Source organism: Amphiura filiformis, chromosome 13 (assembly GCF_039555335.1).
Source record: "Amphiura filiformis chromosome 13, Afil_fr2py, whole genome shotgun sequence".
NCBI classification, from domain to species: Eukaryota; Metazoa; Echinodermata; class Ophiuroidea; order Amphilepidida; family Amphiuridae; genus Amphiura; species Amphiura filiformis.
Genome location: NC_092640.1, coordinates 40452779 through 40474487, shown reverse-complemented (window position 1 = coordinate 40474487; position 21709 = coordinate 40452779). Strand labels below are relative to the sequence as shown.

Sequence of the window (21709 nt, the reverse complement as noted above, 5' to 3'; positions counted from 1 at the left end):
ATGTTTAACTTGTTTAGGGTCTTCTTAACAACCATAACAATGGCCAAAAACTTTTTGAGGAGAAAGTAGTGTGAGACGTCTTTAGGGGTGTTTGAAAAAAGTTTTTTCAAATGGTCACACATTTTTACCATGTTTGAGTGGCCCCTCCTGTGGTTAATGTTAATGTGTAATACATGCCAATTGAATTTTTCCTTTTGAATCCAGATATCAATGAATGTACAAGCTTCAACTACCCTGATGACTGTCCAGCAAACTCGCGCTGTATCAACATTGTAGGGTCATATGGGTGTATGTGTGACACAGGCTATCAGCAGTCCACACTGGTTGTTAATGAGGAGTTCATATGTCTTGGTAAGTAACAAGATTATTCAACAAATCTTACAAATACCGTATTTGTTCCATTAAGTACCCACTCAGGGTATTTTCAATTTGCTAAAGGGTACCATCAATGTTGAAGTGACGGATAGACGTTGATACAGTGAAATAGCTGGAGGACTGGAAGTCCTATGTAAACTTGTAATACATTTTCTGCATCAGAAAAGCTACTAGAACGTCTCAGGACCCTTTTATAACATACATAAATTTGACTCTAATAAAAAAAAAAAAAAAAAAAAATTAGGTAAACCAGGTAAAAAATAAGCACCCACCCAAAATGACTTTGTTAAGCGCCCTGGGCATTTATTAGAATGAATATGGTAATAGTAGTTCTTAATATCCACCCTAGAGGCATGGCACTATTGTATAATTGGGCTAGTCCAGTTGAAATCCACACACAGACACCCCCTACGGAAGACATAACCTTAAATCTCCCACACAGGTGTAGATTTCAAATGGAGTCACCCATTCAGGTAACCCCATTTGAAATTCACACTCCCTGCATGGACTATTAAGGTCATGTCTTCCATAGGCAGTGTATGGATTTCAACAACAACAGCCCATTACTAGTACAATGCTTCACTGATTATGGGCCAACTAAGATTGTGTACTTTAAAAATTCAGTTAAATCAAAATGGTAATTAATTGTAATTCTTGGTCTGAAGTTCAGTTCATTGACCAGATCTGATGGACACTAAGCCAAAAAAGAAACTTATAATTTTTCACAAGGTCATATCTTAAAATCCTCTCCATAAAAATGAACAAAAATTGCACACAGGATTACTTCCATACTCTACTCTAAACACTGGTCAGTAACCAAACAGTTGTCCAACTGACACAACAGCAAAATGCACTGACATGCAACACCTTCCTGGACCACATTCACAGCGCAACAGATTTCTTTGGCTGGGTTGCAATTATTCGCCTGTACATGAACAAAATTACACACAGGATTACTTCAATACTCTACTCTAAACACATGTCAGTAACCAAGCAGTTGTCCAACTGACACAACAGTAAAATGCACTGACACGGAACAGCTTCCGGGATCACATTCACAGGTGAATAATTGGAACCCAGCCAAAAAAATCAGTTGCGCTGTGAACGTGGTCCAGGAAGATGTTGCATGTCAGTGCATTTTGCTGTTGTGTCAGTTGGACAACTGTTTGGTTACTGACCAGTGTTTAGAGTAGAGTATGGAAGTAATCTTGTGTGCAATTTTTGTTCATTTTTATGGAGAGGATTTTAAGATATGACCTTGTGAAAAATTATAAGTTTTTTTTGGCTTAGTGTAATTAAATTAAGGTTAAACGAATGTATGTGCAGCCATCTAGACCCTCATTACCCCAGTCCAGATCTGGCATTCCTTGAAGAGCTGCAGATCAACTTGTACTTGTGCCAGTCGTGAAGGTTTACTAGTTCATCATGTTTTGACAGTCGGACTTTCCCAGTATCAAGAGGACATCCAATATAGCAGGCAGCAGGTTTTTATTAAAAGATCCATAATCCAGGTTTTCAGTCCTCATTTGCCAGTTATTGAAGATATATATTTCAACAAAGTTTCAATAAAATGTAGCATTTTAGGGTGTGGTTTTTTTTTGTATTATTTTATTTGAGCTTTAAGATGAGAGCTGATCATGCTTACTCCATTCCTGTCTTTAATGTTATAACCTACGTTGTGGTTGAAATCCTGGATACCCTGTGCTATTTTGTGTATCAAATAATTCCATATTTATTTCTGCTTCAGATGTCAATGAATGTGAGGAACAGTTTGATAACTGCCATGTGAATGCTGAATGTGCTAACACTGATGGAGGGTTCACATGTGAATGCAACAGTGGTTTTGAAGGGGATGGAGTCACCTGTACAGGTATGTAATTAGTAAAGATGACCCTAGTGTGTTTGATTGTTTATTGTCTTGACATGTTTGATGGTCATTCATAAACAGTATTAATTTTCATTAGTCAATGAATCAGTAGCAGTGGATATTTATTAACATGTTCATATATGGACCAATTATCTTTTTGATTCCATTTCATCGTATAACCAATCCCCTGCTTGCGTTCTGCAACGGACACTATATACATATCTCTCTGTACCAAAATTCAGCCCTAAAGGCCAGAAATCAGCTTTTGACAAGAGTTTTCTCTCACCATACCTGCACTTTGGTACTCACTCCATCTGGACTACGTTCTGCTGTTTTTCTGCCACGTTCAAGAAAGGTCTTGAACCATTCCTATTCCCACAATAATCTGGCTGCTTTGTTTCAGTTTGCTGTTTTGTTTTTTGTCTTTCAAATGTTTTGTGTTCTATTTATGCTACAACAAAATAATCAGTTATTAACCTGTAAGTAGTGCATGTTTGTTAATCAGGCTTGGATTGTTAAAATTACTGATTTTTCGCCTGGTATTTTTTCAGATGTCGATGAGTGTGCAACAAGTATTCCTTGCTCTACAGCAAAGTATGAAAAGTGCGAGAACCGTATTGGTGGATATAAGTGTACCTGTCAGACGAACTTCTATAGACAGGGAAGCAGACAAACTTGTCAAGGTTAGTTATCACACAAGTATTCCGTGTTCCACAGCAAACTATGAGAAGTGTGAGAACCGGATTGGTGAATATAGATGTACCTGTCAGACAAACTACTATAGACAGGGAAGCAGTCACACAAGTATTCCATGTTCCCCCTAAAAATGTTAATAGAATAAACAAAGCAATAATTGCCCAGTGTCACCTCCCCCCCACCCCCACCCCAAAGAAAAATTTAGGGAGAGCATGTCCCCTGGCTTCCACTGCATATGTGCTTATGCCGCTTATGTAAGAAATCCTTCAGACTTCACACAATAGATTATGTGGTGCATAGCTTAATATTATGATTATTGTCTAATTTTTGTTTTGGTATTTCTTGTCATTTCTTTTTCAGCATCAGTCACTCATTCATTGGTGGCAGTATTCAACTTGATCAAGGGTTTTAATCCAGTCTTGTTGTTCGATTACATCAACACAGAGGCTAATAGAGATGCATTGACAAAAGATGTAAGTGTGCATGGTATAGTGATCCAAAGGTTTCCAGTGCTGTAGATTTTTTTTTTGAGGGGGATGGAGGTTGGTGTAAAATCCATGACACAGAGTGAATGAAACATCTTTCCCTCCCAGAGTAACTTTCCTGGAACAAATTTACACAAAGCAAACAATAAAAGCAAATTGTATTTGTAAAGCTAAAATGGTCAAAATGGGGTGAATTAGGTCAAAAACACACATTTGGATAATTGGGGGATGATTGCATGGACCATATGATACCTCTCTTATCAAATTTATGCCTATGAAGGTTGCAGGTTCAAATCCTGGATGGTAGCAGTATTCAACTTGGGGAAAGGTTTCCTATTCATATTTTTATTGTTTGGCTATGTGAGAGGTAGAGTGAAGGGTGAGAAGAAAAGAGGGTGAAAGGGAAACTTTTAGTCTTGCCAGAAAGAAAAGGATAGTACTGGGGAAAGAAAAAGAAGAGTGATGAATGGGAGGAGAGACAAAGGAAGAAAAGAAAGCAGAGAATGTTTCAATACATTCCCATAACCCAGTGGGGTTTCTGGCCTTGGTATGTCTGCCTTTTGTACACATGTGGCACAGTTGACCATACCTTGCATTGGGATTTTGTGCAAATATCTGGTATTTTCATCCTTACAAGTAAAAGTATTGCAGTGGGACAATATGAATGTTTTCTATAAGAAAATCACATATAATCCTTTAAGTCTCGACTATTAGCTCTTTGGCTGCAATTTTAAAATTACCATTTTGTGTGTGTGGTAATGGGGATTTTGCCTTTAAAATTAGGTTATATTGATCAAATTTTCCAATCATAGTGCATTGTGGGAATGTATTTAAGCCTCCTCTGAAAAGAAGGTTATAGACAAAAAGGTACTCATTTTGAAAATCAATTTAGTTCTCTCTCTACTTCCCAATACAGTTAGCATCAGTCTTTGAAGCAAGTAGTATCAGTGCAGACTTCCTAGGAGCCTCTGTAGAAATGATAACTAGCACATCAGATGGTGCAGAGGTGACGGTTAGACTGGATTTCACAGAGTCAGCTACAGTTGGGAATTCTGATATACAACGGGCATTCTTGGATGGCTTGAGTGATAATATGTTCCTGGGTTCTGATAGTAAAGTTATTTCAGCTAGTGTTGTCTCACCAGGTATGAACCAAATATGGGTGTGTGTGTGCCTAGGGGGTGGGGGTGGACAAGGGTTGTAAGGCTGTGATTTTCCTGTAATGTTGGGTACCATAGGTAAATTACAGGCTAGTGCCCGAGTACTCTGGGTACCAGTATCACCAAGGACCAAGTCAAAGTTTTTGGAGTGTCAAATTTACACATACAATATGTTTTTCAAATGGTCTGCAAACAGTTGTGTGTGAGTAGCAATGCTGTTTATTGAAAATATGCTTTCAAAATATTTTAATGTAAACAACCACATTTGTTTGACTTTGACCTCTAGCCCCTTGTAGGTGAATTTTGTGACTATACTTTGATCTGCTCATAATTGGCAGGAATTATTAGGCTTTTATCACTACGCCTTAAAGTAGACCCATGTTAAGAGTAATATAGTTGATCTGCCTGGTCTATATTTTGTGTGTTAAAGAAAGTAGACAAAGTATAGGACTTCAATTAATAATTTGTAATACTTCTGGTGTGATGTCACAAGACAATTCTCCAAATAAAATATATTGATATTAATCTGTGATGTGATAAGGCCCACTTGATTACTGAGCTGATCAAAATGTAGGGACCAAGTTTCCCAACTCATTGGTTCCATTGCAGTTTTCAGGCAAATCTTTCATGCAAACAAGGCCAGGGCAAAAGCCTGGAAAAGGTGTCATCGCCATGCAGCATACCCATATCACCCAATAATGGCAATGTCCCTGACGTGGGTGGGGGTGTGTGTGAGGGGGGGGGGAGTGGATGGAGGACGATGTGCACATTGGCAATCTGTGTCAAACAAGTACAAATGTGTGTTCTCACACCTGTAACAATGTCCCTGACCCTCACCCGTATCGGATATCAACTAAAACTACAATAAAATGCATTTGAACCCCACACCCCCATTGGTAGGTACATGTGCCAATCATGTCTCAGTTATAGTACTGTATTTCTATTTGCATAAAAACACACACAAAATGGTGGTAAAGCTAACCATTTACTGTTGTTGCCATATTATAGTAATGAATCCATGTGAAGAAGGAACTCATGATTGTTATAGCAGAAACTTTGCGAGCTGTGTGTTTGCAGGGGACGGGCAATTCAGATGTGGAGATTGCCAGACTAATTATAAAATTAATGCTGATGCCTCAACATGTACTGGTAAGTAAAGTCATTGCATGTTTGGATGCCTTTGTATTTCCCACCTATAAAGGGGACATTTGAGTGTGTTTTTCACATCAAATGGACTTCATGACAATGTGGGGTCATATCCCCCATTGTCAAATTGTCCTTGGTTGACACACAGTGCCTCGCAGTGCCATGGACGGTCCACAACGAATATCTTTTTTCAAGTGCAATAGGCTCAAGGCATCACATATACTGTATTTTAGTACATGCCCCTCTCTTATTTTCTCTTTGGTATTTGCCTCCCCAAAAATATCTTGATCCACTGAAGAATATGGTATGAATGGATACACACAGTCTGCATTTTCATAATTTAGTACAGCACATGATATTTATAGTATTTATGGTGTTAAGGACTGGGGTATGGACGTTTGCACAATGCTTTTTGTGGGACATGAGAGCACATCAGACATATCGAATTACATTCTGAATATGAAGAATGTCCTGATGATATCAAATAATTTTTGAATTTTGCAATATAATACAAATTTCATGGCCAATTATTAAAAATTGATATTTGTGATATTTATCAATTTTCAAAGTAAAATTTATAAATCTAATGATATGTAAAGTGTATATAGCTAGGAGGAAAAGCCGACCGATGATCATTTGAACATTTTGATCTTTTGTATCAAAGATCTAGATTTGTTTCCCAAAACACCCACACAATTTAGGTCTTTTTGGGAAAAAATGTGTATCTTCAATACTAAATATCAAAATTTTCAAATGATCGTCGGCTTTTCTTCCCAGCTACATATCATTAGATTTATAAATTTTACTAAGAGGACTTAAATATGAAAAATAAAAACATGTATCGATGTTTAATAATTTGCCATAAAATTTGTATTATATCGCCAATTCTAAAACTTCAAAATTATTTGATATCAGAAGGACATTCCTCGTATTCAGAATACAATTCGATATGTCTGATCTGCTCTTGTGTCCCACAAAAAATAACGTGCAAAAGCTGTAACCAGAGCCCTTAATGTTAAAATCTTTCATTTACAGAAATACTGCCCTGTGAAGAAGATCCAAATATCTGTACTGATAAAAACTTCATTGACTGTGTTCATGATGGCCCAGGAGACTATCACTGTGAAATATGTGCTGATGGGTTCAGTGAAGAGAAAGGGCTGTGTGTAGGTAAGTCACTGACTGTGTTCATGATGGCCCAGGAGACTATCACTGTGAAAACTGTGCTGATGGGTTCAGTGAAGAGAAGGGGTTGTGTGTAGGTAAGTCACTGACTGTGTTCATGATGGCCCAGGGGACTATCACTTTGAAAACTGTGCTGATGGATTCAGTGAAGAGAAAGGGTTGTGTGTAGGTAAGTCACTGACTGTGTTCATGATGGCCCAGGAGACTATCACTGTGAAAACTGTGCTGATGGATTCAGTGAAGAGAAAGGGTTGTGTGTAGGTAAGTCATTGACTGTGTTCATGATGGCCCAGGAGACTATCACTGTGAAAACTGTGCTGATGGGTTCAGTGAAGAGAAAGGGTTGTGTGTAGGTAAGTCACTGACTGTGTTCATGATGGCCCAGGAGACTATCACTGTGAAAACTGTGCTGATGGGTTCAGTGAAGAGAAGGGGTTGTGTGTAGGTAAGTCACTGACTGTGTTCATGATGGCCCAGGAGATTATCACTGTGAAAACTGTGCTGATGGATTCAGTGAAGAGAAAGGGTTGTGTGTAGGTAAGTCACTGACTGTGTTCATGATGGCCCAGGAGACTATCACTGTGAAAACTGTGCTGATGGGTTCAGTGAAGAGAAAGGGTTGTGTGTAGGTAAGTCACTGACTGTGTTCATGATGGCCCAGGAGACTATCACTGTGAAAACTGTGCTGATGGGTTCAGTGAAGAGAAAGGGTTGTGTGTAGGTAAGTCACTGACTGTGTTCATGATGGCCCAGGAGACTATCACTGTGAAAACTGTGCTGATGGGTTCAGTGAAGAGAAAGGGTTGTGTGTAGGTAAGTCACTGACTGTGTTCATGATGGCCCAGGAGACTATCACTGTGAAAACTGTGCTGATGGGTTCAGTGAAGAGAAAGGGTTGTGTGTAGGTAAGTCACTGACTGTGTTCATGATGGCCCAGGAGACTATCACTGTGAAAACTGTGCTGATGGGTTCAGTGAAGAGAAAGGGTTGTGTGTAGGTAAGTCACTGACTGTGTTCATGATGGCCCAGGAGACTATCACTGTGAAAACTGTGCTGATGGGTTCAGTGAAGAGAAAGGGTTGTGTGTAGGTAAGTCACTGACTGTGTTCATGATGGCCCAGGAGACTATCACTGTGAAAACTGTGCTGATGGGTTCAGTGAAGAGAAAGGGTTGTGTGTAGGTAAGTCACTGACTGCGTTCATGATGGCCCAGGAGACTACCACTGTGAAAACTGTGCTGATGGGTTCAGTGAAGAGAAAGGGCTGTGTGTAGGTAAGTCATTGACTGTGTTCATGATGGTCCAGGAGACTATCACTGTGAAAACTGTTCTGATGGGTTCAGTGAAGAGAAAGGGTTGTGTGTAGGTAAGCCCAGGAGAATTGGTTGTATTATTCTAAAAATTAATATTTGGGTTGAAATCTTTCGTATTGGGCTATTTCAGTTGAAATCCTTACACCCCTATGGAAGACATGACCTTAATCTCCCACACAGGGGGTGTAGATTTCAAATGGAGCCACTCATTCAGGTAACCCCATTTGAAATTCAAACTCCCTGTGTGTGGGGTGTATGGATTTCAACTGGAATAACCATGATGTGTGATAAAACATTTCAATTTCAATTGGCATGTCAAGAAATGAAAGGTTGCCCATAGCAAAACAAAGAGAAGATACCTTAATGGAAACATAAAAGAAAAAAAAAAATATGCCTTACAGTTTAACAAAGGCAGGAAATGTTAGGCTTTTACCACTTAAGCCGAAAAGTAGACCCGCGTTAAGTCCACTATTGACCTGTCTGGTCTTTATTTTGTGTGTTAAATAAAGTAGACAAAGTATATGACTTGAATTAATAATTTGTGATGCTTCTGACGAGATATGTCACAAGAAAATTCTCAACATAAAATATTTTGATATTAATCTGCGATGTTATAAGGCCTGCCAATTACAAGCTGATCAAAGTATAGTGGGGCCCATAAAGATCAAAGAGGGGATACCTTAATAGGCCTGTAAAAAGCAAATATAAAAGAGACCATAGCTGGCCCACATATGAAGAAAAGAAAAATGCCTTAATAATAAGGTAAATTTTCTTTATACTTTTTAACAGGCCCCTGAGGTCCCTTCTCTTTGCTTTTACAGGCCCATTAAGAACTATAAAGGTATGCTCTCTTTTACGGGGCCCCATAAGACCCTGGGCCCCGGGGGTAACGCACCCTCTTAACCCCTTGTCAGCGGCACTGCGTTTAGTTAGTTCTAACAGGCAATAAAGTCAGTGGAAATGGCCAAAAACATGCTAAATATTGCAGGCACAAAATTCAAAGACTTGGCACAAGTCTAAGCATTCAAAATTTTGTACTATATGCTACGAGTTTGCTGACAAATTTTTCAAGCTGTTATGTTGATTTTTATAATTGGATATAAAAGATATTAGAAAATGTGTTTTCCACAAATTAGAATGCATGCCTGAAATTAGTCTTAGTACAAGTCTTTGGGCTTTATTGTCACAGACAGATTGTGGCCCTTATTTCCAAAAAATGGCAAAATATTAAAATTTGACCTTAATTGCCAGTTAAAACTAACTATTAAAAAGGTATTCATTTGGCAAAATAAGGTAATATTTTTTTTATCCCCAAAAAATTGTGCTGACACTAAATTCTCTTATATGAGAGACACTCAAACATGGCAGAGTCCATTCCACTCTCTAATTCTGTGGTCTCAGTGTATTCATTCTTAACCAATTTCTTAAATTTTCAGTATACAAGTATCTGCAAGGGGAGGCTACCATAACATCTATAGAGGATGTACCAGTGGAGTATTCTGATGCTCTGTCTGATCCTAATTCAGCACAATTCAGACAACTTGCTACATTTTTCTGCACAGAGGTAAGGCTTGGTGAGCTTCTTTAAATGAGATACACTATGTAGCATCAAAAGATTTGAATTCAAACAGGCATGTTTGCCAGAAATGATGTTTTAACCAGTTTGTGGATCAATTTATGTGTAATGTCAGAGGGGGGATGGGCAGACTGCAGAAAATATGTTTAGGTGATATATGGATAGAAAGAAGAATGAACGTTTTATCAGTATTTTTAAGCCATTTGAAATATCTTCGACTGCATCACATACTGACGTAGCTCAAAAGGTTGCCTGGTATGAATTTTGTTAGTATTATCATTGAATTGTCATGACTTTATATAGTAATTTGAGGTATTACCACAATATTATTACATCTCATGTTCATTCATGGAAAGAAGTATGCTAAAATATTAAATAACAATATGAAATACAACAATGATAATAAAAATCACACAAGGCAGCCTTTTGAGAAACAAGTATGTGATACAGATGACGATATACCGTAAAACCTCGTCTAAAAGCATATATATTGATGAAGGTTAAATTAATACAAAACAGCCGTATATATGCCAATACAATATATTGGCCTTACAATAGGACTTGTTTGTATATGCTTGTTTCTGTAATTTATTTGCTCAAACACAATAATGTTATACATTCGTCGATGGATGGCACATGTATTAATTAGGCTTTTATCAAAAGCATCAAAAGCATTCTATATGCTTGTAGACGAGGTTTTAGGGTAAAGCAAATGGGTTTATGCTGACATTTACATGTGACCTGCTCCTACGAAATGAGCGTAAAATCACAAGTTGGGAGTTTTGAGGTGTTCCAACTGTTGAGTTGGTGTTCTTTGTTTGAAGACACCTGCATTGGTAGTTTTATGTCCTTTGTGAATGGGGACAGAATTGAAAACTCTGCAGCATATGTCCCCATTCAGAAAAGACATACCACTGACTATACATGTACAGGTGTCTACAAATAAAGAACAGCAGCTCAACAGTCGATACGTCTCAAAACTCCCAACCTGCAACTTTGCGCTCATTTTGTGGGAGTAGGTAATGGAAAGGTTTTGTGTAAGACTGAACTTGAAATCTATAGCTGTCTGATGTACATTGTGTTTCTGGTATTAAATTAATAAAATAGAAGGTTTAAACCATAGTCATTCCATTCAGAGCCGCTTCCTGACTTAATTTCTGCCTTGACATCCTTATTTGATTTTCCACATTTTTTTTTCTTTTTTCATTTTTTTTTAATTCTTCTTTAACGTGGGACACTCAAACAGTTGAAACAAAATATTATTCCTTGAGGCCCAAGGATCAATACAGGATGTTTTGTTACAACAAGCCCAGGATCTGAGTTTTCTTCCCTTTCTATACATGTACAACCAGGGCCGCCGCTAGAGGGGGGGGTATGGGGTGGTGTGACACCCCCCCCCCCCATACACAATTTTGTCGGCAAAATTTGACTGCTGTCGGCAAAACGATGTGAATGTCGGCAAATGTAGTCAAAGGTATGTGTGATTGTCGGCAAATTGTGAGAGCGATATAACAGATTAATGTGTTACGAAATTGTGTTGTTGTAACGTAATAGACCTACTGTGAATGGTATAGACCTACTGTGAATGGTATAGTAGTTACTAGTTAAAAATAAGTATTTGGAAAAGTTTTTTGACAGCTACTTCCCCCACCACACTTTTTAGATTTCTGAGCACCATCCTGGCTAAAAAAAATTTGGGTCAACAAATTACAAAAAATTTACGTCGGCAAACCAGACTGTACTCCCCCCGAATCATATTGGTCTAGAGACGCCCCTGTGTACAAGCAGCCTCTGCACCCCCCCCAAGAAGAGACGGTGGCGGGAGGTTAAGCACTATACCCTAGGGGACCCTCACTCGCTAGGTGCTTTCCTGTTAACACCTCTACCAACTCCCAGCTTGGACACATTTACTTACTTCTAATATTGAAACTGTTTTCCATATAAGTGGGACCAAATTTGCCATGCTTTTGATCCTCCTGCCACCCAAAGACCCTCTTGCATGTTGGTGTCATTCCTGCAGGGATAAAGAGGGGTTCTGATGTACATACAAATGTACAGCCATATTGGACTCAATGGGTCTCATACGAGGGGGTATCCAAAAGTTCTTGACATCACCAGAAGTGAAAGAGCTATACCGATGAAATTTTGTCAGTGTAATCACTGGTCCTTATTATGTACATTATGGTCCAAAAATGGTCTCATAAGTATGTTTACTTTCTTCACAGGTGGCGCTAGATGGACAGTAGGCGCATAACCTGCAAGATGGTGAAAATTGAGGCACGCAGCCTGATTAAGTTCCTGCATTTGAAGGGTTAGGCCTACAATGCTCAGAAAATCTATGATGAAATGAAAGCAATCTATGGTGATGATTGCCCATGCATATGGCACTATTGCTTTTTGAAAAAGGAATTTCCAAACTGGCCACATGTCCCTCACAGATGAGCCAAGAAGTGGATGTCCATCACTTACGGATGATGCGGACACAGTGAAAAAACTCGAGAAAGTGGAGGATCTTATCATGAAAAGATTATGCGCCTACTTCCTAGCGCCACCTGTGAAGAAAGTAAACATACTTATGAGACCATTTTTGGACCATAATGTACATAAGGATGATTACACTGACAAAATTTCATCGTTATAGCTCTTTCACTTCTAGGTGATGTCAAAAACTTTTGAATACCCCCTTGTATATTAAATTACACAGAATGATTAAGGCATGCCTGTTACTGATTCAAATTTGATCTTTATCTTTTCAGATAAAGACTGCATTGAGTGATGACACTGTAGAACTGTTAGATTGTGAAGTCTTAGAGTTTAGATCAGGCAGTATCATAGTAGTATACGGTATCAAAGTGGATGAGCATAAATCTACAGCTACTGATGATGAAATCTTAACAGACATAACCACATACATGACCAGTAGTAGATCTGCTATAGGAGTGGATGGGGCGTCATTTAAGCTCACCGGTATGTGATGGGATTATGAACATGTCAAAACTAACCAGTTTTGATGTACAATTGTGCTGTAAAAAGTGTGAAAAGAAAAAATGTAATTCTTCCATTAAAAGGGACAAATGAACTTTATCATCGATTCATACACTCCTAGATAATGAGAACCAATCAGAGCAAACAAGCTGTGCATAAATAATTGCTTGGGCATGCACTCCGTGTAGTACACACAATGATTTTGGATGTGTTCATTTTTGTTGCATGTTGATGCATTTATATTTTCTTGCATTTTCCAACATTATTAGTGACAATCTTGTTATGAAAATAGCAAATATCACAGGATTTTTTTCTTTTGTTTGAAATTGGTAATGAATGTGTGTTACTTGTTGCTTGTACTGAGATTTTGATGCATCAGATGCACTCCACCTTGTGGGGCTTGTGCATTAGAATTAGAATTTGAATTAAAGGCACATTCACATATGTGATGCGATCAAGCAAAATCAGTCAGAACTCAGAAATATTGATTTTGAGATATTGCCAAACAAAGGAAAGATTTCCTTTTGTTTCCTTTTGTTTTGGAAACTCTTTAATTGCTCATATCTTTGGAAATGGTTGTTCAATTTCAATGGGATTTTCTGCAAAATGCAGCTTTGTAAATGCTTTTTACTCTCCAATAAGAAACTGCAAATTTAATATTTCTGTGTTCCAACTGATTTTGCTTGATCGCATCACATATAATTCTTTTGACTGTTATTATCAGAGCATTTTGGGCCTGCATGGATAAATGAACAGGGAATGTTAGCTCATTTTGTCTGTATGTTTGTTCTAGATGTCTGCAGTGAAGTTAACTGTATGAATGGAGGATGGTGTGTGGTAAATGACAACTTCAAAGGTGAATGTCGGTATGTATCTGTTTTGCGTATTTCCCGTACTAATAAATGCTTGCACCTTTTTGAGTTTGGTTGAACAGACATAAAATATGTGATAATTTTGCCATTTAATTTCACATTCTCCATCTGCCCAATGGTTTTAGTAACCTTTAAGTTTGTTTCACAGGTGAGTTTTTGTCAAAACAAATTGATAAATGCTTACAAAAATCTTGTTACCATATGTTTATGTCACATTAGTATAGAGCAAATTAAGAGAAAATGGCCTAAGGGGTGTTAAATGCACTTATATGTGTTTATTGGAAAGTGCTCATGTTTCTAAAAATTTTGATATCAAAATCTCATTTCGCAAAAAATGGGAGTTACGTCTTTGTGTCACTAATCCCTCGATTTTGGCTTGATTACTTTTGTCTTCTAGGTGCCCTGATGGAATCAAAGGAGATACATGTGGTAAGCAAAGATATTATACCCAAAGAGTACCGACTCAATATTGCACCATACATACATACATGCTATATGGTAAATCCGCCATCTAGGTTTGTCGTGCATGGGGGCCTCATAATTTGCGGCTATATGTTTGAGCATTACAAATGTTTGTGTATGTAACGCTTAGTTCATGTTTTTGGCACAACCTGTTACACCTTACCATAAATGAATGCCTTCAGATAGCTGTTTGAAAGCCTTCACCGAACAGGTAATTTAGCCTTCAGATAGTAGCTGTTATTTAGCATGTACTAAGCCTTCAAAAAGATGAATTATGTAAATTAGGTACAGATAGTGACAGCCTTCACAAGCTGTTAAATGACAAGACTTCACTAGCTGTTTGATGATTATAACCTTCATTTTGCATGAACCCTGCAAAATGACGAATGAATGTAAATTAGGTACAGCTAGCACAAGCCTTCACTAGCTGTTTCTGACATAACTAGCTGTTCCTAACATAATAGTTTAAGATACAACAGCCATGCAGTATAATTGCCCATGGATGCACATATTTTGTTGTTTTGCAATTCATATCATAATACTAATCATGGCGTGTCCATCCGTCCCTCTTTTTGAGAAATTTATTTTGTATTAGCCAAAACTTGTGACTTAATAGTGTGGGGTCAAAAGAACTGAATGATGCTGTAGCTGGGGGTCTAAAGAACAGCGAGAGGCGCAAAAAAGGGTTCATCGGACATACATGTACCACCTTATAAGGTGAATGCCCCCATATTTGGTTTAAATTCCATATCATGAGGCAATCGTGTTCATAAATTTGATGGTACAATTGCATGATTTTGGGTGCCATCTTTCAGGTTGTATATGACCCTACGTCATTGTTGACATGCCGATTATTTTGATAAGGGAGGGTTAGTTTAATGTGGTGGTACTAAAAATATTGTGTTCAATCCCTCAAATGTCCCTCAAAATCTATATTTTCATACAAAAACATATTAGAATGATAATAGACAATAAAATATTTATGTTAAGGGCAGGACAATCATTTTTTTGGACCAAGCATGAGCAGTTATGACCCAATCATGAGCTGTTTTGACCCAAGCGTGAGCTGTTATGACCCAAGCATGAGCTGTTATGACCCAATCACGAGCTGTTATGACCCAATCATGAGCTGTTTTGACCCAAGCGTGAGCTGTTATGACCCAAGCGTGAGCTGTTATGACCCAAGCATGAGCTGTTATGCCACAAGCATGAGCTGTTATGACCCAAGCATGAGCTGTTATGACCCAAGCACAAGCTCTTATGACCCAAGCACGAGCTCTTATGACCCAAGCACGAGCTCATGACCCATCATGAGCTCTTATGACCCAAGCATGAGCTCTTATGACCCAATTGACCTTATATTACCCTGTTGATAATCAGTGGGGCAGTTAGGCAAAAATATGTTATGATTATACCGTAATGAGCTAGTATCCTCAAAATTCATATCTTAGTTTGAATATTTTAAACAATTGCTGTTCCAGACATTCTTCCACCCCAGAAGGTGTCAGGTGGCTTGTCTACAGGAGCAGTTGTCGGCATAGTGATTGCATGCATCGTCTGTGTCATCCTTGTCATCATCCTTATTTTGTGCTTTATGAAGCGCAACACAGGTGCTAAATATGATCCAGAAGAGGATGCCAAGGAGCCAGGACTTGAACTAGTGACCAGTGGAGATGGCAGAGGAAAGGCTGGTATAAGTGGTGGTGGAGAAGTAAACAAAGCCATGGAACAGGATGAGAACATAAAACAAGATGACAAAGGAGGGAATGGTAGAGAAATGAATGAATACGTTGAAGTAGGGAATGACGGAAAAATGAATGACAGTAAGGCAGGAAGTGATGGGGAAAAGAATGACGGAGTGGGTAGTGTTAAGGTTAATGAAGAGGATGAAGGAGAGAACAAGGAGAGAAAAGATAAAGGAGGGGATGATGATGAAAAGGATAAGAAAGGAGTAGATGAAGTTGATAGGAATAAAAAGGATGAAGGAAGGAGTGCAGACGAAATGAAAGAGAACAAAGGGAGAAAAGATGGGGAAATGAACAATGAGGATGAAGTTTGAAAATAATGAATTTTTTTATGTCAAGCTCATAGCATCTTGAGACAGCTTTTGAAAAGAATCATAAAATAAATATTATACACAGAAAGAGCTTTATAACACTATTTTGTAGTACTTGAATCATGTAACTGTATACTGATGTTAATCATTGTGTATACTGACAGACGATGAAATTTGTTCAAATTATATGAGCATTTTTGCAATCAAAGTGTGGTGAGAGGTGAATGATTGATAGCCTTAGATCAGGTCAACTTTTTTGGCCAAGGTCAGCTAGCGGAGGTCAACTTGATGACCCACACCAAGCAACCAATGAGATAATTGTTGCGGGTGCACGGATTGACACAGATTTTGAAGAAAATCAAGTACAGATATCGCAGTTGCAAAACGTGGATTTTTCCTAGCTTTAAATCTATTACATTTGGGTACAATAAATATAAGGATTCCAGACATGGCAAACTTTAAAAGGCAGGGTTCTTTAACTCCAATATATATGTATACTCAGAAAATGACCATTGAATGCACTTTCGAGAATTTATTATCCATGGCATGAGGTCAAATGGTTAAGTATTTACTGCTGCGCGGAGCATAATTTGCCACAAGAAGTTTGATGATTATTTATATCAGCCTTCTGAGTGGTACAATAAATCCACATATAGCAGTGTGTCTTCAAAGTACCCAGATGACTACAATATTTAAATGGATATTTCATGCACAGATTATGTGCGCACACATATACATTTCGCTGATCAGCACTAAGTTAGGTCAAATCAGTCATCATCATCATCCGCAGCCGACAACAAGCTTTCTCCAACTATTGCAGTCTTGGGCAGTCTTCAATATCTCCCAGGAGGTGCTGGACATACTCTAAGTTCAGTCTGCGCGGCCATCCCGGTTTCCTCTTCCCATGTGGTGGAATATAAAGGGCATATTCTTTCACAGGCTCGTCGTCTTCAAGATGCAGTATATGGCCGAGAAATTTGAGTTGATAAATCTTGACTCTTGCAAACAGTGGAGTGGTGTTGGTCAGATTGTAGATGGTTTCATTTGGAATCCGATCCACACGATTGATGTTTAACATATGACTCTGTAGCAAGAAAACATCTTGCAAATCAGTCAAAGTTGGTTAAACTTTACCAAGTCAGACTGTTATATCACACATTTAAAGCAATACAATATTATGTAATTATTTAGGCTCATAATAGTGTGCCGGTTGGGTCTATTTCTCAGTAATTTGTGATGTTTTATAATGCAAATATTTTGTAATTCTATGAGCTTAAGGCCTGAATGTATTTAAGGGCTCTGGTATGAACGTTTTGACAGTATTTTCTTGTAGGACATGAGAGCACATCAGACATCAAATTGAATTCTGAATATAAGGAATGTCCTTCTAATATCAAATAATTTTGATTTTTTGAAATTCGCGATATAATACAAAATTTATGACAAATTATTAAAATTTGATATTTTTTCAATTTCTTATATTTAACAGTCCTCGAAGTAAACTTATCTAATGATATATAATTAAAGTGTATGTAGCTGTGATGAAAATCTTGACCTTTCATATCGAATATATACATTTTTAGCTCTTTTTCCAAAAGAGACCTAAATCCATATCTTCAATGCAAAAGGTCAAAATTTTCAATTGATTGTCGGCTTTTCATCCCAGCTACATACACTTTAAGTACATATCATACGATTTATAAAGTTTACTTAGAGGACTGTTAAATAAATCAATTTTTAATCCTTTGCCATAAAATTAATGTGTATTATATCGCGAATTTCAAAAAATTAAAAAAGTATTTGATATCAGGACATCCTTTGTATTCAGAATGCAATTCGATATGTCTGATGTGCTCTTCTGTCCCACAAAAAATACTGTCAAAACGCTCATTCCAGATCCCTTAAAATGCCTTATAAATTGCCTTATTATTGCCTTACGTTCATACCCCACTCCTTAATCAACTAAAGTTTAATTAATTGAAAACTTGAAAAACAGATTTAATTTGATCATGTTAAGAAAATGTATATATTATTAAGAAATGTACATAGCACATTTTAGATATCAAAATGTATATGCACCAATTCAGTTGAAATCTACACCCTCCCCCCCTTTGTGGAATACATGATGACCTTAAACTTCCACACAGGAGTGAGAATTTCAAATGTGTGGGAGATTAAGGTCATGTCTTCCATAGGGGGTGTATGGGTTTCAACTGGAATAGGCCAATGCTGAGACCAATGAAATTGTTGCAATGGATAAACACACGCAAAATGTGATACATTATAAATTGGCCTTTTGTGTGCGAGTAAAGATCAGGGAAGTCACCAACTATTGTTCTATTTTAATGTACTTGCATAAGATTATTTTATACTATGCAAAATGTGATTAAAATCTTGCTTTTATAGAAAAGAAAGAAGTATTTGTGTTCCTTTTTTGTCTTGGTAATTACTTAGTAATTGTCAAATATGGATGAAGCATAGATTATCTAAGTAAAGATAGTACTTTCATGTTGAACCTGACCTGAGTGGGTCACTACAAATCTAGATGCATGGGTCACAGTTGCTCAATAAAATCGCAAATTGCCTTTATTTTTCTGAAAATTTCAGCTATATTTTTTCACAGGAACCCAGAGTCGGAATCCTTAGGTCTGGATGGTAAATTACGAAACTATCAGCCCATAATGTTACATGAGTTTGAAATTTTTTTGAAATAGAAAGTCATATCAGGCAAAAATTATTTGTGCATGAAATTGTAAAAAATAATCAGTTTTAAAAATGGCATTCTCACTGGAGACAAAAATCTGTAACCGGTTGAAAATCCATCAAAAATCTGTAATCCACAGTCTTTTCACGGAGTTTTCAACCAGTCACAGATTGTTCACAGAAAAATGTCTAATAGTGATATCTGATCCACTTTTGGCCTGGCTCCTGTGTCTTTGGCACCGCATCCAAACCACTCATTGATCTTTGATACTGTATACAAAATATTATATACTGCCATGAGAGGTTCTGCTTAAAACTGGGCTCGAGGTGAGATCAATAGTAGCCCCGAAGGAAAATAGTATTAATTGATCTCAACGAGGGACCATAGTTTTAACCAGAACTTCACTTCGATAAAGGCAGTATATATTTGTTTCAAAATACGTCATTAATATGTTCTTTGTTCATTGATTGGTTAAAAGAAAATTATTTGACGTTTTGATTTTTTTTTAATTAGATGAACCATCCAATGATACTGGTTATTATCAGGCTCTGAAAAGTATCTATTTACCAAAACTTTCAGATCTTTCAAATTGCTTCCAAAGTTCCAAAAATTCTTCTACTCAACCAATTAAAAAAATCAACTGTTTTTGTATGAAAAGAATTAACACGAAAAAACAGAAAGGTGACTCCCATACGACGTCTAAACACTCCTAGGCCCCGCAGGTCTAGAAAGATCGTTGAAACGCTCAAGCCCTAATGCAATTCATTGGCTCTAGAGCTTATAAAAGTAAAACACACAAAATTCAAATTTCTTTTGGAATAATGAATTAAAATAGAAGTAAAACAAAACAAAAAAAGGGCATTTTATTGACACAAAATCATCTCTCTTTTATAACGAAACAGTGGCTCTGAAAAGAGCCGTTTTCCAACTCCGTCCTCTGCCACGACCCGCCTGGCGTTCCAGCCCTCACTATTATGAGCTGGGAACTGGTTCTGCTATCCCCTAGATGACTGATGATAGCGAGGTGGGCCCTGCCCCGTGAAGGATGGGGTGGGCACTGGTTCTCTGATTTGCTTCTCTTGGAAGGCTTATTATCCGTCTCCTGTAGACTCTTTCTCTTACTCTTGCTAGGGAATCTTATTTGCGCTAAAATTTTGACTCTGTCAACAAACAGCTAGCAAGGCGATCGTTTCTGGACTCATATGTCCTTCATCAGTTGCACTGCTTTAAATCAAGAAGTCTCTTGACCCTTGCATGTTTTTAATAATAAAAAGTATAGGCTCTAAATTCGATCCTATTCCTCGGAATGACTACTGTCTCCCGGAATTATTTATTAATTAAAAGTGTAGGCCCCAAATTTTCTGTACACCTCGGTCAGCTAACTTGCCTCCCGGAAAATTAGAAAAAAGCCCAGGTGCTCAAATTAACGCCCTGTGCCACGGCTAGTCTTCAAATAAACTATCTGGGGACAAAAGAAAACTTGCTAGCTGCTTGTTTAGCATTTCATATCTCATTTGAGATATGGAGCAACCTCTCTAGGGGTTGACAGTTAGCATAATTTAGATTAATTGGAATTTAATTAATTAGAATTTCCCCTATTTTCTGTACGGCCTTTGATAATATTATTTTTAGAAATATAATTATATCTTGGACTCTTTTCGGATATATTTTGAAAATTTGGATAGTTTTTATTTAATATATTTGTTTTAAAGTTACTTAGATTAATTTTTATACTGGAAATTTTAATTATATTTTATTAATTTCTTGGAAATATGATTTTAAATTTTAATATTAGTGGAACTATTTCCGCGGACAAAAATAACAAAGCTAATTAGCATGAAAAATCATGATTGGTCAATTTTATAGATTTTTGATTGGCCATATCCGCGGTCCAATCGGATCTCTCACTTTACCAACCAAATTTATCAGCGCATTGAAGTACTTTTGGCATTATGAATATAAGGTGACTCATTTGATCAAAAACTTCAATTCTCTCTCAGTATGAACAGACAATTACCATTCGAGAGCAAGTTATCACTAAAGAAGAAGATGTCAGGTTCTCAGACTTCAATCTCCAGCTCGCAATCTTCTCAGGTGCAAGGTCCGGAAGGGCAGGCGCCGAGTTTAGGTCAAAAACAGGTGCAAATCTCTGACTGGGTCTGAGCCGTTAGGGCCAACCCAGGACTCGAAATTAATTGGCCGGGTCAGAAAGAGCGCACCGATGCCCCCACCACCATTTAAGATTCCGGATCAAGAGCTTTCGAAGCACAATCAATGGTTGAATTAACATGCTGGAAGGAAAATCTATTGGTTTGGCAATTCTCGAGGAAAAGATGACCAAGCGATCATAAATGCTTGATGGCCAACATGAGATTCGTGCGGTTAGGAAACTCCCCAGCCTACTAGGGTGCAACTTCTCAGTCAGTAAGAGGGCTGAAGTTGACACTCTTTTTCGGACACATGATTTGGAGTTTGTCAAATTAATGAAGGAAGACCTGGAAAATAAGGTCATTCCGGAATTCGAAATTGAAATTGATGAAGCTATGACTGCAGCTAGGCGAAAGATAGATGCAGGTAGCCCGGTTTTAGAGTTGCACGCGCACGTCGTTTGTTTGAAGAAACGTGTGAGAAAAGGAGGGTTGACAGAGTCAATTTTTTAGCGCAAATAAGATTCCCTAGCACGAGTAAGAGAAAGAGTCTACAGGAGACGGATAATAAGCCTTCCAAGAGAAGCAAATCAGAGAACCAGTGCCCACCCCATCCTTCACGGGGCAGGGCCCACCTCGCCATCATCAGTCATCTAGGGGATAGCAGAACCAGTTCCCAGC

At 37.8% G+C, this 21709-nt stretch overlaps 1 protein-coding gene across 1 annotated transcript in view; it reads left to right on the top strand.

Annotated features, from left to right (window-relative positions):
• The window catches only part of LOC140167658 (uncharacterized), a 105873-nt gene extending 87034 nt beyond the window's left edge, over positions 1-18839 (top strand). Inside the window, exons 41-53 of the mRNA XM_072190954.1 lie at positions 205-351; positions 2123-2245; positions 2794-2925; positions 3299-3411; positions 4340-4568; positions 5592-5732; positions 6765-6899; positions 7089-7175; positions 9663-9790; positions 12559-12769; positions 13581-13653; positions 14057-14088; positions 15603-18839. Of these exons, the coding sequence (XP_072047055.1) occupies positions 205-351; positions 2123-2245; positions 2794-2925; positions 3299-3411; positions 4340-4568; positions 5592-5732; positions 6765-6899; positions 7089-7175; positions 9663-9790; positions 12559-12769; positions 13581-13653; positions 14057-14088; positions 15603-16180 (2129 nt within the window). The 3' untranslated portion in view covers positions 16181-18839. The remainder of the gene's footprint in view (positions 1-204; positions 352-2122; positions 2246-2793; positions 2926-3298; positions 3412-4339; positions 4569-5591; positions 5733-6764; positions 6900-7088; positions 7176-9662; positions 9791-12558; positions 12770-13580; positions 13654-14056; positions 14089-15602) is intronic.
• The last annotated feature ends 2870 nt before the right edge of the window (positions 18840-21709 follow it).